Raw genomic sequence first — 18,403 nt, forward strand, 5'->3', positions numbered from 1 at the left:
TCAGTATTGGAGCTAGCAGAGATGGCTGCCCCCACATGTGTTTTTAACTTAGAGTCATGAGTTCAAGTCCCTTTGCCTATGGTAAAAGCACAAGCTACTGCATTCTCGACCTTTTTGTTTTTGAATATCATGAATGAGATCCCGCCCCCACTGAAGTCAATGTCAAAATTTGAGGATGATTTTCAGCAAACGGCAGAATTTATGAAATCAGGAGAAAGCTGGTAGTTTCAGAATGGAAGTGTCCTCTCAACTGTAAATAGTGTGTCACTACTGCAACACCAGCACATAAAATGCTCAAGGGGAAGATTGTTAAAGGCACAAAGAACACTTAGGGTAAGGGTACATCTACATTTTGAGCTGGCAGGTATGATTCCTAGCTTGCATAGATGTACCTGCACTATCTCGGCTTGAGCTAGTGCCTAAAAGCAGCAGTGTGTCAGTGGTGGCATGGATGGTGACTCACTCTAGCTGCCCAAATAATATCCTGGGGGCCAGGCAGGATTGTACTTGGGGCAGGTGGTCCGACCGGCCACCAGCGCTGCCACAGATGCGCTGCTATTTTTAGGCACTAGCTCGAGCAGTGCTAGCCCAGGTATGTCTCCGCAAGCTGGGAATCACAACTCGCAGCTCAAATATAGATGTATCCTTAAACACCCGACTTCCATCTCCCCTGCAAATGGTTTGAGAAACTATTTCTATTGATTTATAAGCAATATTTTAACTAGGGCCTAGTCCAGGCTCTAGATTAGACAGACTTCAAAATGTCTTATTTTTTCATGAGCTAGGAAATTCCCCAATTTTAATGTTCCAGTTACCAAGCAAACACTTCTAATTGCAGCAAACTCAGAGTTCTGCAGAAAAGTTTTGGAATCCGTTGTTCCCAGTCCTGTTACTGTACTGAAGAAGACGTTTTGTTATTGTACAGTATACTTGTTATTGTAAAGTGTCCATTCCCATTAAATTACTGTATTTGGGCCAACATTTCAAACTTGGCTGCTTTAAAATTGGCTGCCTAAACTAATAATTAGGCACCAGAATACATGGCTTGATTTTTTCAGAGATGCCGATCGCCCCACAATTACCACTGGTGCCAGTGCGATTGTAGGAACTGAGTACTCCTGAAATCTAAATAGGGATTTAGAAGTCTAACCGTATTTGAAAATGTTGACCTTGACATCTGGATTTTATGGTACTAGAGAGATTTTTAATAGTCTCATTGTGATCACTTCTTCTAGGGATCAACTTAACTCTTTACTGAAGACTTATAACTATTTTTATGCTGACCAAGAGAATCTGCAACTCTCCTATAATCAGGTAAGAAATGGAAGCAAACAGAACTATTTGAAAAGCACAGCAGGATAACAGCAGGAGGGGGCATCAATGAGCTGTTGGTACATACTGCAGGTGAGCTGTGGAACATGGGGTTTCAAAGGAGTGCACATTAATGTATAAGGTGGAGTGTGCTTCTTCAGTTATAACATGAGTCTTTACAATATAAAAAAGCCAGCATGACAGCCAAATTCTACAGTCCCATTCTTCAAGAGTGGTGGAGAGCTGAAACCCTCAGATCTAGGTGAGGTGAGTCCTGAAAAGGGGAGGAGTTATTGACTCAGCAGCGTGATCTCCCTGCCACCTCACTCCTTTACATCACAGGGAGTCCTACTCGGAGAGCTCCACAAGGATCCAGAATCATCAGCTGAGGGAGGTAGCGTTGTCCCAGGACACTCTGTACCTCCCCCAACTCAAGGGAGGAAATCGCATGGTCATTGGTGCTCAAGTTTGCTGTAACTTTTTCAGCATCCTCCTCAACCCAGGGAAACCCCCAATAAGCACCTCTGGGGACAACAGCAACCAGGGTAGATCTTGGTAGCATAAGCCTGGCATGGGTCATGGGGCCAGGGGCCGGTGTGAAGGCAAGGGACCTCGGAGTGAATGGGTCTTGTTTCTGGTGTGTCCCCCAAGATCCCCTGGTTTCGAGGTCTGACTCATTCATCCTCTTCCACAGTGAAGAGCTTCTGCCTTCACGGGAACACATAGGGCCCTCAAGGAAATAACCCTGGGAAAATAATCTGCAAAGGGGGAGCATGGGCTTCTCAATCTGTACTCACTCAAAACTCCACTAAGGCATTAAGAGTTTTGCCATAATAAGGACGCTACACAAGGACAACAGGATTTTGGCCTGATGCAAGGCCCACTGACCTCCACTGACATCAGTGGGTATTGGAGTGGGCCCTTTCCCCTTAATTTACAGGGTAGCCCTGCAGTGTAGTCAGCAATCCACTCCATGATTGCAAAATCCAGGCCAGGACTTAAGCAGACCCTTTTTGGTGACACTCCAGCACAGACTTGGTTCCTCAGTCTGTGAGCTAGAGTGCCAGGATTGTCTGTGCCTGGGCTCTCCTACCCGAGCTAACTTGAATCCAGCTGGGGTGGGTAAGAGTAGCAGTGAAGACAGTGCAGCGGGCGTTTCAGAGCGGGCTAGTGAGTCAAGTACGTACCAATGGTCTGTGCTGGGCTTGTACTAGCCAGAGGCTACCCCTTGCTGATACCTTCATTAAAATGCCGGGACTAACCATGTGACAAGCAGGACTTGGCTCTTATCTCAACTCATCCTGCAGCTTCACATGGAACCTGATTCCCTAGGCCCATCATAACACTGCACTCTGTGTGTTTTTTGTTTGTTTGTTTGTTTGTTTTTTCCAGCCAGAAGGCAGCAAACCAGTTATCGAAGGTATCCTGGCTATTTTTTGGGGAGTACGTTGTCCCATCTGGTTAAAAATCCAAGATGAGAAGCAAATTCCCCCTTTTGTGACTCTGAGGTCGCCAGAGCGTGTGGGTTTGCTCCCTAGTAAAAGGTAATCTATTAACTTCTGTAAGCCTCATGCAGGCTGATGTTTCCACAGTCCAACTGTGAAGATAAAACAAAGACGACATTTGCACACCAGATTCTATAAAGGCTCTACCTGGCTTTTGCATGGTGGAAACCCGTGTAAGGTTTCATTTGAGCTTGTTTGGCCCTGTGACAGCTTCTGCAATGCAGAAAGCAGACACTTTTTTGTAATGAATCCAGGCTTTAAAGTGAGATTTAAAAGTAGTTACAAAAATCAATGACAAAAAAGGCCCAATCTCCTTTATGGGCTACTTGCATACCTGAGACAGGGAACTCCGCACGTGTGAACTGAATTCCCATTGCATTCTGCAGTTATGGTCGGGGAATGGCACATTCGCTTCCCTCCCCTCGCACCAGCAGATCCCCTGAGACAAGTGAAAGCTGTGTGCTTCCTCCCGAACCCTAAGCAGGAGCCCTGCTGGTAGGGAATCCTCCTCCATCCCCAACCCCTGAAAGGCCCCTTTGGGAAAAAGCCAACTGAATCAGCATTAATTTAACCCACTAATGTCCCACAGGTTTCAGGGTGATGAAATCACAGAGATCATCTGTCCCTGCCTCCAGGGCATAATTCTCAAATACAGCTGGGCAACCTGATTTTGGTAATTTTCCCGATGAACTGCTTACAATGCCATATGGCCCATCTGTGACTTCTAGCAGCAGATATTCCCAATAGCTGGAGATGGGGCACTAAAGAGGGAGGGTTCTGAGTTACTACAGGGAATTCTTTCCCAGGTGTCTGGCTAGTGGGTCTTGCCCACATGCTCAGGGTGCAACTGATTGCCATTTTTGGGGTCAGAAAGGAATTTTCCCCCAGGTCAGATTGGCAGAGACCCTGGGGTTTTTTGCCTTCCTCTGTAGCATGGGGCATGGGTCACTTGCAGGTTTAACCTAGTGCAAATAGTGGAGTCTCTGTAACTTGAAGTCTTTAAATCACGATTTGAGGACTTCAGTAACTCAGCCAGAGGTTAGGGGTCTATTACAGGAGTGGGTGGGTGAGGTTCTATGGTCTGCGATGTGCAGGAGGTCAGACTAGATGATCACAATGGGCCCTTCTGGCCATAAAGTCTATGAGCCTATATCCAGAACAGGATTTTGTGTTCGATTTTTAGATAAAACACCAGATACTCCTACTTTGCTCCATGTAGTACTTTAAAAGGGTAAGGCTGCATGTCTATCAGAGAAGTCATGGAAGTCACAGATTCCGTGGCTTTCCGTGACTTCTGCAGTGGCCAGTGCTGGCTCAGTGGCTGCCCTGGGCCAGCCGCAGCCGTTTGGGTGTGGGAGGGGGCTCGGGGCTGGGACAGGGGGGTGGGAGCAGGCAGCACTTACCACCCACCGGCATGTCCCTGCAGCTCCTAGGCGGAGGGGCAAGAGGGCTCCGCACGCTGCCCATGCACGCAGGTGCCGCCCCCGAAGCTCCCATTGGCTGCGGTTCCCGGCCAATGGGAGCTGCGAAGCCAGCACTTGTGGCAGGAGCAGCGCGCACAGCCCCCCTGGCCGCCCCTCCCCTAGGAGCTGCAGGGACACACGAAGCCAGGTGAGGAGCCTGTGAGCCCCGCCAACCCTCCCCTCCGCGCCCCCCCCCCCCCCCCCCCCAGCACAGGTCCCAGGCCGTGCACTGCTGCCCGCCATTCCCCATCCCCCAGCACCAGCAGGGGTCCCAGCCCAGCACCCCTGGACCGCTCCCCCAGAGCACCCCCGGCTGAAGTTTTAGTTAGGGGTATATAAAAGTCATGGACAGGTCACGGACCATGAATTTTTGTTTACTGACCGTAACCTGTCCATGATTTTTACTAAAAATACCCATGACTAAAACGTAGCCTTAAGTATGAGCAATCCACTTGATGATATGATCGGATTATTCTTCAAATATAGTTTCTGACACTTTTTTGCCATTATTTGTTGAATATATTTTCATGCAAGTTGTTTACTGCAGTATTTGATCAGTGCTGTAGTTGATCAGACTATTTATCAAAAAATTGAATGAATAAAGGAATTATTTATAGAGAGAAAGTTGGGTCTGTGGTTAAGGTACTTCATGGCATTTAGGAGAGCTTGGTTCCCACTGGACCACAGCTGGTCCCAGTTGGGCCACAGATTTCCTGTGTGACTTTGGACAAGTCTCTTGTAATTGTTTTATTTATATTATCACAGTGTCTAGTAGTCCTAGTCATGGATGAGCACCCCATTGTGCTAGGAGTACAGATCTCTCTGGTCATCAGTTCCCCATCTGTAAAATGGAGATAATGAGACCTCGTTGGCCGGTTTTATCTATATAGAGTATAAGCTCTTCAAAGCAGGAACTGTCTCGTACTGTGTTTCTGCACAGTGTCTAGATCATTGGGACTTTCATCTCAATTGGGACCCCTACATGTAACTATAAAACCAATAATAATAAAGTGTGAATAATTTGACACATTTTTTCCATAGTTGACCTGTTCTGCATAGGCTTATGAGCAACCTATGGTGCCTTGGTCCCACAATTCATGTTTAGTAAAACATGATATTGTGATGTGCTAGAGTTACCTACTTCATACCATCAAATGAAAGACTCTAACATGACGTTTACAGTTCTGAACAGGAACAGCCATCTGTTATGTGATGCTTGGCTGGAGCCTAAACTGAATTCACCCCAATTAAAAAAGAATATCAACCTGTAAATACATGCTTGATCCCTGTTTCAGGGGGATGATGCGCTGGGGAGAAGTTCATAATCTCCATCACATTAGTGAAGAGATACCAAATTCTTCAGAAGAACCCCCAAACCGTGAGGAAGGTCAGTGTTCTTTATATATTCATCAGAAAGTCCTCTTATGTGGCTGCGCCGGTACAATTGATGACCCAATTTAGCCCCTGTCTGTGGAGAGGAGTATTCAGAGACCTCTTTCCCTGATTCCAGTTGGGATATTTAGACACTACTTGAATACACTATAATAAATAGTAGTGATGGCAATACATCTATCTGCTCGTTATCTATATAGCAATCAGCCCATAATACTGAACTATACTATCTCTAGGGAGATTATCCCCAAAGACTGAATGGAACGACATACTGTTACTTGCGGCCAGTTCAAACAGCCGATAACTCTATGACTGCTTTATGAACACTACTTTATGAACACCTTTGTACCAGCACCACCTATTGGCAAACAGCTATAGAATTGATGCTGCAAGCAGCACTGGGCTGTACTAAAAGGGAGGTGGAGTAGCTCTGCACGGTGCTGATGATGTTTTATTTTGTCCAGGTTGCTTCTCTTATGAGAGCAGCACCCTGAAGCCAAGGAGGGTGCCGGAGCTCAACTCCCTGACCCCTCACAGAACCAGAACCTTGAGTGATGCTGCACAAGTGAGGAAAGGGGCAAATTCCCCCACAATAGCCAGAAAAGACGTGGAAACGCACCGGTTCTCCATTAATGGGCATTTCTACAACTACGAGGTGTGAACGCTCTCCTGTGTTAAGTTACTGTGAATGCGGCAGAGAACTGATGGGGTGAAATGCAACTATTTGTTTATGGCTTGATTCTGCCCTAAGCATCATCAGGTGAGGTGTGGCATGAGAGCCCAGCGGCCCAAGCCTCCGGAGAGCTCCTGCACAGTGTGCACTGCCGTGTCTGCTGCACCGTGCTTGAGGACCAAGCAGTGTCCGACCTCCCCACTCTGTGTCTGGCTAGCTCGACTGGTTGGTAAAGAGGGGGCATGGAGTCATCGCTCTGCCCTCACTCCATCCCTCCTTCCCTTTTCCCAGCACCTAATATTGCTGGGGATGCTGTATGCACTGGTCTGTGTTTATGTCAGAGAAGACAGGCCACAGAAGTCTGCCTTGCACTTGGAAGAGAGGTTTGGGATGGTCCTTCATTCCTGTGGGATTTTGTTCAGCAGCCTTGGACCAGCCAAGCTCTGTCTCCTGCAGAGGCAAGCATTAACCTTATGGCAAATGGTTCCATTGTGCCCGAGGAGCAGACTGTCGCCTTCACCCGAGAGCTTTAATCGATCTTTTAGATATCCTGAGCCCAAACCATTGAGCTCCTCAAAGCAAAGGGCCAAGACTTTGAACCTGACTCAGTGGTCTCTGGGAAGCCAGCGTAGAGAGGAGGGGACTATGCATCTTTACTGAGCTTCTGGACACTACCTGTACAAGGCCCTGCCCTCTTAGGGTGCCCTGGCTCCCTTATGCATATCCACATGGGAACTTCAGCATCATCTCACTAATTGTAATTGTTGTATACTACCTTAAAACATTTGGGTTTTTTTAATGCTTTACTCTTGTTTGTTTTTTACCTCATTAATTATTTTTGCCAGACATTAATTTAAGGTCTGTTATCATAGGCTGTGACATGACAGGCACATTTGCTTCAATTCCCCCTTTCAGAGTCCCCAATAAATCCACTTCAGGCTCACTTGATTAAATAATTCCCCTGCTTGGGGCCAGTTTATTACCAAAACCCAGTTCATTGATTTTCCCCCAACAAAAATTCCAAGCGCAGCCAATTTCCCATATCCCCCATACCTGGTCCCTTCAACTGCGCTGTCCAACCAGTCTCTCTGCTGAAAGTCCTTCCATCGCCCAGTCCGGTGTCTTCCTCTTCCGCCACACCTAGGGTCCTCATCGGTCCTCTTCTGCCAGGATGGCTAGCCCAGCCCTTCCAGCTGGAGCGCAAGCCCGTTCTTCCCAGCAGGAACCCCCCAGCCCCTCTGCTGGGAGATCATCTTTACCAGGGGAGTGTCCCTCACTCCCCCAGGTCCTCTCACTGTTCCCCTGGGTCCAGCTCTCCAACATGGAGACATCAGTGAGTAATCCTCTCTGGTGCTCCCCTTGCCTTCAGTCCTCTCCAGCCCTGGCTCTCGGGCTTGGGGAGGTCAGCCGGCAAACCCCTCTTACTGCTTTCCTTGCCTTCAGGCATGTTCCCCCAGGAAACACCTTCTGGCTCTGGAAACTGTCAGCTTCCCCTTTTCCTGACCTCATTCGTGTCTCTCTCACTGGGTGTCTCCAACTCACCAGGTCTTGCTCTCATCCTGGTCTCTTTTGTCTAGGGTCAGTTGCCTTACAGTCCCAGGTGCTGCCCTGCCCTTTTAATTGGCTATATTGGGAGCCCCTGCTCTGGCACAAGGGCTCTGGACCTATTTCATTCCCAGGGACCAGGCACACTGTGGCAATCTTTACATACAACAAGGTTTTAACCATAATCTTTGGCCCTACTGAACTAAGCTACTTTCAGAATAGAATGAGCCAAATTCAGCACTCATATCTGCTGGGAAAATGCAGACTAGCTCCATTAAAATCAGTGGAATTACCCCCAGAGTTAGTGATATAACTGAGATCAGAATTTTGGCCTATTGTTTTTAGTGCTAAGAAATAAAAACTATAACACAGGATTTTGCAGTAGAAATGCTGTCTTCCTTCATTTTTAAGAAGCTAGAAAAAAACAAAAAACACAAGAACCACGCATTGGATAAGTCTGTTCACAGAAATATGTTTCACTGAAAAAAAATTGGGACTATTTACCAGGCTTTTAAAATATGCAGAAGTAGATTTCAAGGAGCAGACAATTTCAAGCAAAGAAGGACTAATAGACGCAGGTTGCATGATGTACCGTATTGTCCCAGAATGATTTTACCCCAGTATGTTTTCACCAAATTGGTATTAATGTCACATTTTCTTGCTCTTGTTTTTTAGACATCAGTTTTCACTCCAGCCTTTGGATCAGAAACTAAAATAAGAATAAACAGTAACATGAAAACAGGAGAGGTGATAGAGCAACTGCTTCAGAAATTTAAGGTAATTCTCTTTGTGTGAGCACACACACACAAATTGAATTCTGGAAAAGATAACCAGAATATAGAAATGCCTTCTGTTGCCAACTGTATCTAAGGACAGAAATATTATGGAGACTTGCAACAAACAGAAAGTAGACCAAATGAAGGGTGCTATTGCTGCTTTTAAGGAGGAAGGTAGGTTTTATTTTCCTAAGGCTTCATACGTGTTTTGAGACTAGTGACAAGTGTTTGATGCTGTCGTTACTCTAGTTTCCGGAGCAGGAGAAACTAGAGAATGACTTCGTTATCACTACATTTACAGTAAGGAAAGCGGTACTATATCTTCTGCTTTTCCCAGACAAAAAAGCGAATGTATTGCTTAGTGCGTGTGACCATGTCTCCCTCTAGGGACAGGCCCTTGCAAATATGATTTGCTTATAACTAGTTCGTCAGCCCACGCCAGTCAGGCTACAAAATACATTTTGAAAACTCTTTTTTACTTAAATCTATATATGTTTATCAGTCAAGGACAAACTGTGATTTGATTTAAATGTCACAACTCACTCTCTCCAGTAGCGAAAGAGGCTCAAATCTTGGTATAGCTAATAGTGCCTCCTGAATCTGCCTTGTTACCATGGCAATTTACCACCCAGGAGTCACTTTATCAGGGTGTTGCTGTGGTAACCACTGTTTGGTGCAGTCATAGCAGGATTGTAGCAGTTAAGCCCAGGCTGCAGGGGGTTTGTAGAGGGCAGGGATGGAACCTGCACCCTGTGCCGTCCCGGCCTCAGTCCCCATGGGCAGGCTCCGTGCATGAGGAGCCAACGGTAGCAACTCCAGCTGCCTGGTGTGTTTGCTGCTGCTTCCATATAAACAAGGTAAGCTTTTAATAGCTATTACATTGGGCAGGGTGGAAATAAATATTTTGTGATTTGTGCCTCACCTGCAAAATAAATAAATAATTGCCAGCTTCCGCTGCTTACAGCAAAAGAAGTTGTCCTTCAGCTCAAGTGGCAAGACCTGTGTTTTAGTGAGGAAGGTCCCATGTTCAAACCTCACTGATAAAACATGGCATCTGGATGTATGCAGCCAAGGAACATTACAGGTGCAGAAAGGCTATTAAAAATAGACTAGAATAACCCTTCCTTTGGAAGTGACGAATTTGGCCGACTGTCTTCAGTCAAAACTCTCATACGTTCTCATAACTAACATGTGCCACTAGCCCATAGCTTCTCTTATACTTGAGGGTTACATAAAAAATTGCCAAAAGAACAGTTCTAAATTATTGAATACAATCACCTATCTGCAGTTCTTGCCATTTCAAAATCACTTTATACTGGATATAATTAATAATAACAATAATAGTGCCTAGCTTTTATATAGTGCTTTAGAGCTTTCTAATCTGTACAGCACCCTTAAGTGTGAAGTCAGTGAAATGCAGTGGAACATGTTGTGAAATGAAATGCTAAAAGGAGAACGTGGACTTTTATGAATAATACCCATAACTAGTGTGACTACAGTTTCATAAGACCCCCCAATAGAGAATAAATCATGAGTTAGATGTGAAAAGGACTAAGAATTTTGTAGTGTTATTTAGGCAAATGGGTGGTAGTAAATCCAAATTCTCTACTGCGGTGTCTCTACAGCTGGCAAATCTGATTTGTCACAAAAAGATTTGTATGGAATGTTAGTGTTTCCAGGGAAACAAGGCAGTAGTGATCCATTACTTTTTTGTGAGATGATCCACTGTGGTGATCCATTACTCTTCTGGAAAGTACAATGGTAGTTTTATTAATTACATGGTAGGTGGGGGCAAAGGGAACGAAAATGGTACCTTAGTGTGAGACCTTATTCAAAATCCAGAATCTTTAAGGATGCCACACCTACTAATTTGTCTATCTACTATCAGTACTGAAAGCCCATTGTGATTTAAGACCACAAATTTCAGGTGCATCTCTGATATCCGCTGACAGTTTAATGATGGGGAAATGTAGCATATGTGAAATCTGTCACTCAGTGCATTGAGTCAATTTTGGTTTTTCTTTGCCAGATTGAAAACAGTCCACAAGAATTTGCACTTTATATCATCCATGCATCAGGAGGTAAATAAGCCAAACAGTTTGTTTCTCTATTGCTCCACTTCTGATTATACTTCCAATGGGCTTTGGAGGCAGAGCACTCCAAAAGGGACAGGCATTGGAGTCTTACCTGTGCTCTGCCAATTGGGGATTAGGTTGGTTTAAAACCATTCGTGAAGACCTGGTATAGTCTCTCAGTGGAAAACGGAACTTAATTTATTCATCATATACTTTGTATATATAATGTGTGTCAAGTTAACTTTGTTATTTTAGGAAAAGCAAAAATATGCTTAAGGACCTAACTTCAGATAAAATGCTGTGAAACCCCACTGAGCACTTTGGAGTACAGGGTACCAATTAAGTTTGTTAGAGGAGGTTCTATTTGAAACCCATAGTATATTGCTCTCAAAGGGTGATAAAATACTTACATGAGGCGGCAACAGCCAAAATCCCTTTCAAATGGTGGCTGTCTGTATACAAGGTCTGCAATTTTTATTCCTGTCATATTTTACATTGGCTTTCAGAATAAGGAAGCTAATCTGAACTCTCAGTTGTCCAGTTTATATTATTGTGCCTTCAGCAGAGAGTTTATCGTATAGTTTAGCAAAAATACCCTGCTTCCTTTATTTCATGAGAAAATAGTACATTTCATATGTTAAAAGTAGCATTCACAATGGTTAGGCATACTCTGGACAGAGGGGAATGTATTGGTCATTCATGTCAAAATGTGAAAGATAAAGAATGGTTTGCAGAATTGGTCACTGGGATTTTATTAAAGAGAAACTAAGGCTAAAATTTCCAAACCAGTGGGCCTGAAATTAGGATCCTAAATCCATATTTCATCACCTAAATAGAAACTCCTGGTTCCTTCTCTGCCAGTTTCTATTTAGATGTCTAAATAGAAGTTTAGGGCCCTAATTTAGGACCATATGCTCCCATTGATCGGCATGTGGCACTCCCATTTATGTTAAGGACAGTTGTGTGTGTTAAATAAGAGCAGTGTATGTCCAAAGTATGAAAGTAGTATGTCTAAGCAAAGAATTGGCCATATTATTTGGGTTAGGTATTAGTTACTGCTGCTGTATGTTGTGCCACAATATGAACATGCACATCAAGTCATTTGTTTTCATTCTCAGAAAAGAAAAGGCTCAAGAACACAGACACTCCACTGCTGGAGAGACTTTTACAGGGTCCCTCAGAAAAGATTGCCCAATTTTTTCTCATGGACAAGAATGCAGAAGAAGTTACCAGTGATGTATGTACATCCTCCTCGTCCTGCATATTTCCCAATACTCTTCCCATTTAACACACCTCACTGATGTGCATTTCTTGTGGTCCCCACAATAGGTTGCTCAGTACCTTAAATTTCACGTTCCTCTTCTGGAATCTTTTCTGCACAAACTAGATGAAGAAGAAGAACGGGAGATTCAACAAACAATTGCAAAGTAAGTAGGAGCAAACTAGGTAGGTTTGCTTTATTTGTTTAGTCTGAGAAAATACATTTCATTCAAAGTCATTGGTAGGTTCTACAAAGTAGCACCTATATGCAGCATGGTGCTATATTGTGGCTAGCTCTGCACAGGTGTACAAAACTAGAGAGAGGGCGCAGGTAGCCTTTCTCATCCCTCGGGCACACCTGCCAACTAGCAGCCACAGTCTCACTGATTACCAACCCAGTGTGCAAGACCTGTGGATGTCTTCCACTGACAGCTGCACTGGGCACACTGTCCAGCAGTGCGGGCACATTGCACCCTTTGAATGATGTTGCAGCTCCCATTTGGCATGCACAGCCTCAGTGCTCCCAGAGATATTCTTGCTAAGTCCGTCAGAATGCCTCCGGGGACTGCCCCTGGCCCAGAGCACACCTGCCTCACACCCCCACCCAAACTCTCACCCTCACGCACCCATGAGCTGTGGCTGTAAATGCCAGAACAAATGCTGTAGTGTGTCCATAGCACTTAGCAATGATTTGCTAGTAGAAGAAGGGAGGGTCAGTGGTGAGGGAGCTAGCCTGGCACTCAGGAGACCCAGGTTCAGTTCCCTACTCCACCCCCTCAGTTCTCCAGTTGTAAAAGGAGGCTCGTAGTGCCGCCCTTATGAGGATAAATGTATTAAAGCAGAGATACTCAGGCTGAGACTCGGGAGCCCCAAGTGGCTTTTAAATGTGTCTCCTCTGGCTCTTTGCAGGACATGATATTAAAACATTGTGATTTAATTATTAACCAATCAGGATGCTTTTACTACGTTATTAACAAATTGTGGTTGATATAATAATAATACTTGGTCAGTCATTTTGCTGTGAGAATAATGTATGTACATACATAAATTAAATATGTCCCCTGTTATACAGTTTAAAAATGAATAGTACTATAGTAAATGAAACAACGAATTCACACTACGGTGGCTCTTTTGGGGATTCGTGATCACTAATTTGGCTCCTGAACCACTGAGATCCGAACATCACTGTATTAAAGATTGTGAAGTGTTCAGAGACTATAATAACCCTAATCTGGATAGATAGATAACTCAACGCCGCTTAAAACTGCTCTTCAGCTAGCTGACGTGCACTTTCCTGACACCAGCCAAGGATGTACCACAGTCACAGGCCCTTTAAAAATGCAGACCAATAGCTAAGGCTAGGTCTGCACTGGCAATTGAACCACAAAACTTTTGTCTTTCAGAGGCATTAACTCCTCCTCCCCTCCCCGAAAGACACAAGTTTTGCCAACAACAAGTGCCAGTGTGAACAGTGCTTTGTCGGCATGAGCGGTCTCCTGCTGACAACGCAAACGCCGCTCATCGGGGGTGGAAGTTTTTTGTCCGCAGGAGAGCCAACAAACAGCGGCTACACTGCACGACTTTTAGCGGCACAGCTGTGGCGACACAGTCATGTCACTAAAAGATATGTAGTGTAGACACGGCCTAAACATGTAGAGGACTTGTTACTGAAGTCAACAGAGATATGTCAATTTAAACCAGCTGATGATCTGGCCAAAACAATTTCAGGACAGGGAATCCAGAAAAATTCAGACGTTTTCTAACAACAAAATTGTCATTTTTCCATCAGAATTTTTTTCTGATGAAAAATTTCTGACCCATTCAAATATTTTATTGAACATTTGAGCTGAATTTCTGCATAGTTCAGTGTGTTTTTAAATTATTATGCGCTCTCTCTCTCTCTCTCTCTCTCTCTCTCTCTCTCTCTCTCTCTCCCTCAGATACGTTAGGGAGAAGGATATCATACGTCAGCACCTTGACAGTAAAACAGTAATAAAAACGGAGACTACTGTATAATGTCACAGCCTGCAGCTGATAAAACACTTCCTCTAAGCCAAAGGAGACTTAATTTTCTATCCCTTATATCCTTGGAAATATTGAGAATGTGCCATAACTGTGACATCTTTAGCACATGGGCCTGTCAAGTGGGGTGGGGTGTGTTGCTGGTGACTGCGCATCTGGGATTGAAAAGAAACTCCACTGCGATCTGAATGGGAATTAAGAAGAGCTGATAAAAACCGTATTGTTCTCTAGCATGGGTACTGCACATTGTGAACACTCATGTAACTTGAAACTTTAGAAAGGAGAAAAGCCAATTAAAAGGGCACAGCTTTGAAACCTGTTCACTTGCACCCCACTAGCCAGAGCATTGTGAAGAGAGAGAAATATCGTAATCCCCCCAGATGGAGTAAGAATCGTACAGAAAACTGAAAATAAAGTCATAGGCTGTCTTTGTTTTAGAGAAATTGTTTAGTCTGAGTCTGGGGGTGCTCGTTAATGGATCTAGAGCCAAATTTACAAAGGTATTTAGGCACGTAAGCAGATGAGGTAGCTAAATCCCATTGAAAGTCAATGGATGTTAGGCACCTAAGTCCCTTCCCTTTGCAAATCAGACCTTTAGTGTTTTAGCTGAATAAGAAGATCTGAAAAAGACTCTTCCCCTCATGATTTGTATTTAATCAACTGATTAAAAATAAGAGGATAATTTTTCACCTGAAACTCCTTTTTAAGTCACTGTATATTGAGCTCTCTCTAAACATGATTACAATTGATCAGTTTCTTCAAGACCCCACAGAGGTATTTTCTTTGGGATAAGAAATGGATTACTTTCCTATTTCCTTGTTCCTTCTTCTTGTTTGGAGGCTGAGGTGGGCTCCGTTCAGCAGGCAAAAATATGTGTAGGCAGTATGAACCCAGTAAGTACTGCTGGGGCAGACTAGCATAATTCACCCATGTCCCTGAGGATGCAGGGCTCAGGCATTGTGTGGCCACAGTGCAGAGTCTGTATCAGTCTCTTCCTTAATATCATTCACTTGATCACACATCCCAAGCATTTTGCTAAGGCCAAACTTGCCAACCCTAAATAAAGCCCATCTAATTCATAGGAATAACTCCCTGCCCCCTGTTATCATGCTGTCTTTGCCTTTTGTCTTGTGGTTTCTATATCCCATGCTGAGCTGTCATGTACTTATGCAAATTACACAGGACAAACATCGAGGGGTTGCTGTACCATAATGCACAATATGCTGCCGTAGAACATAGTGGAATAAATTATACAACTATAAATAACCACTTTACTCTTGCCTGAGACATGGTAACTTGGATGGTGCATCAAAAATGGAAAGCACTGGTGTTAATGGGAATTATTATTATTTATCAGCAACTAGTTTATTTTAATGTACAGCTTCTTGTAACCCTGCCTGGGCACTTTTTATTAAGGTGCTTATTTTTTAGCTAAAACTATTCCGCAGTCAAGAATACGTAGTATTAAATATCTCAAAGCTAGAACTGTCAGTTCCTTACGCCAATAAATGCAGCTGCAGTATTTGAAAAGTTTCATTGCCAAGCCTTAAAAAATGGGAAATATGAGCCAAAAGGTTTAGGCTTGTAAAGGGTAGGCCACATTTCAATGAAGTCTGGACCAATTTATGGTTTTGGGTCAAAACCAAGTAAATTAAATGATTGTGTGGTTTCCACCCAAAACCAAGCACAAGTTACAGTTTTAGCTGAGCTTCACATTGAGTTTTCAGTTCACTTGAAGATGTAGTGCAATCTTTGGCACTGGTTAGATGGCACTACAGCATACTTAGGTATTGTTATATTAATGTAACTGGAGTACAAGGCTTCTGACCGATTAGAAATTATACAATTTATTTTATTGTTTTAATCTTAATACAAAAAGGTATTTTTTGTAACTCTGGTCTCTCTGAATGGTTTGTGATGTATCCAGTGCATTATATGTTTGAAAAAATTCTAATGAGTTTTATGTAGAATGGCCTATGGAATTCAGCCTAGTAACTGGTGAGTAGTTATTTATGAATACGGAGTATGAAAATGTTGACATATTAAAATATTAATAACTCAATGATCTTGCTGAGATGTAAAAGCTCATCAATCTACAGGCCATATGGAAAATGGCTGGGAAAAATTCAGGTCGGGTCCAGCAACACCTACATGCACACAGCACTTTAGCATTTGAAAATTCATTTTAACGGATTATCTAATTACAGCTTTCATAGCTTCGTAGATTCCAAGGCCAGAAGGGACCACTGTGATCATCTAGTCTGACCACCTGTATAGCGCAGCCCAGAGAACTTCCCAAAATAACTCCTAGAGCAGATCTGTTAGAAAAACATCTCATCTTGCTTTAAAACTTGCTAGTGATGGAGAATCTGCCATGACCCTTCGTAAATTGTTCTAATAGTTAATTACCCTCACTGTCAAAAATGTCCACCTTGTTTCCACTCTGAATTGGTCTAGCTTCAACTTCCAGCCTTTAGATCATGTTATCCCTTCCTCTGCTAGACCGAGGAGCCCGTTAGTAAATATTTGGCCCTCAAGCAGAGTTGGACCTTGCAAGGGAATTAAAACCAATAATGAACAGCTCTAGTGCCATATAAGTAAGAAGAAAACAAGGAAACAATAAGTGGGACCTCGGGATGAGGATGGGGTGGAGATTAAAGATTATCTAGGCATGGCCCAACACCTAAACATATACTTTGCCTGGGTTTTAAATAAGGGTAAAGAGGTGCTTAGGGATAGTGGCAGGGTGGCTAATGGAAATGAGGATATGGAGGTAGAAATGTCCATGGTGGAATCTCTGGAGTGCCACCCAGCTCCACTCCTGGCCCCAGCCCTGCACCCGGGGCTCCAGGGGGAACGCAGACAAGGGTAAGGAGGGACACAAGGTAAAAAGTTTGGGGACCACTGTCTTAATGGGACTAAATCAGGGGGGCCAGATAATCTCCATCCAAGAATATTAAAGGAACTGGCACATGAAATTGCAAGACTAATAGCAAGGATTTTTAATGCTTCTGTAAACTTGGGTGTCTTACCCTATGACTAGAGAATTGCTGATATAGTTCCTATTTTTAAGAAAGGAAAAAAAGTGATTCAGGAAACTACAGGCCTGTTCGTTTGACCTCAATCGTATGCAAGCTCTTGGAACAAATTTTGAAAGAGAAAGTAGTTAAGGACAGAGGTGAACAGTAATTGGGATAAAATACAACATGGGTTTACAAAAGGTAGATCATGCCAGACCGACCTGATCTTCTTTGAGGAGAAACTGATTTTTTAGACAAAGGAAATGCAGTAGATCTAATCTACTTGGATGTCAGTAAGACATTTGATATAGTTCCATATGGAGAAGATGGGGATTCATGGGAGAATTGAATGGTAGATAAGGAACTGGTTAAAGGGGAGACTACAGCCTGTCATACTGAAAGGTGAACTGTCAGGCTGGAGGGAGGTTACTAGCAGAGTTCGTTGGGGATCAGTCTTGGGACCAATCTTATTTAACACTTTTCTTACTGACCTTAGCACAAAAAGTGGGAGTGTACTAATAAAATTTGTGGATGATGCAAAGTTGGGAGGTATTGCCAATATGGAGGAGGACCAGAATATCATACGAGGACTTTAAGTAAGTGCTTAAATCCATTGGCTTTAATTGTTTAACCAAATCAGGCCTAAGTAGAGGAGAGTTTTGCATTTACATAAAAGCTGCAAAATTGGTCCCACTGGAGTGTAAGTGGCTAGATTTAAGGTACTTTAAATCTAATAGGTCTATTTTCAAATAAAATAATCCCATTCCAGTGGATAAATTATGAGAGTAAAAATTCGTCCTTACAAAGGAGGAAAACCGGCTCATATCCAATTATCCTTATTACATTTAAAGTAATGTCTCAATTAAGGGGAAAACTAGTCTGTCTACATGGACCATGGTCACCCTCTCATTGGGCATATTGTTCCAAGTGTCAAATTTATCTTCCATTTGGTGCTGTGGGATCATGAGCAGATACAACCTGGTAGCCCATGCTTTTGTTTTTGTCAGGGCTGAAGTGGGAAAAAGGCTGTAGAAATACAGCCCCTCAGAATGACCCTATCAAGTTATACTCATGTATGTTGGGGCATATGTATCGTTTTCAGAAATCACAGTACTTAGCTTTAATGTGCTGTTCCTGCTTGGTAATGAGCCTTTAAAAAATAGGAGTACTTGTGGCACCTTAGGGTAGGTCTACACTTCCCCGGTAGTTCGGTGGCAAGCAAATCGAACTTCTGGGTTCGACTTATTGCGTCTTGTCTGGACGAGATAAGTCGAACCCGGAAGTGCTCGCCGTCGACTGCGGTACTCCAGCTCGGCGAGAGGAGTACGCGAAGTCGACGGAGAAGCCTGCCTGCCGCGTCT

At 43.7% G+C, this 18,403-nt stretch overlaps 1 protein-coding gene across 4 annotated transcripts in view; it reads left to right on the top strand.

The window, feature by feature from the left end:
* The window catches only part of RASSF6 (Ras association domain family member 6), a 30,858-nt gene extending 14,774 nt beyond the window's left edge, over window positions 1–16,084 (top strand). For all 4 annotated transcript variants that reach the window (XM_024108456.3, XM_008171813.4, XM_024108455.3 and 1 more), the window contains 9 exons: window positions 1,236–1,314; window positions 2,704–2,855; window positions 5,575–5,666; window positions 6,136–6,326; window positions 8,565–8,666; window positions 10,695–10,746; window positions 11,859–11,977; window positions 12,070–12,167; window positions 13,941–16,084. In XM_024108456.3, coding sequence (XP_023964224.1) covers window positions 1,236–1,314; window positions 2,704–2,855; window positions 5,575–5,666; window positions 6,136–6,326; window positions 8,565–8,666; window positions 10,695–10,746; window positions 11,859–11,977; window positions 12,070–12,167; window positions 13,941–14,016 — 961 coding nt within the window. In that variant the 3' untranslated portion in view covers window positions 14,017–16,084. The remainder of the gene's footprint in view (window positions 1–1,235; window positions 1,315–2,703; window positions 2,856–5,574; window positions 5,667–6,135; window positions 6,327–8,564; window positions 8,667–10,694; window positions 10,747–11,858; window positions 11,978–12,069; window positions 12,168–13,940) is intronic.
* The last annotated feature ends 2,319 nt before the right edge of the window (window positions 16,085–18,403 follow it).

This window comes from Chrysemys picta, chromosome 5 (assembly GCF_011386835.1).
Source record: "Chrysemys picta bellii isolate R12L10 chromosome 5, ASM1138683v2, whole genome shotgun sequence".
In the NCBI taxonomy this organism is placed as follows: Eukaryota; Metazoa; Chordata; order Testudines; family Emydidae; genus Chrysemys; species Chrysemys picta.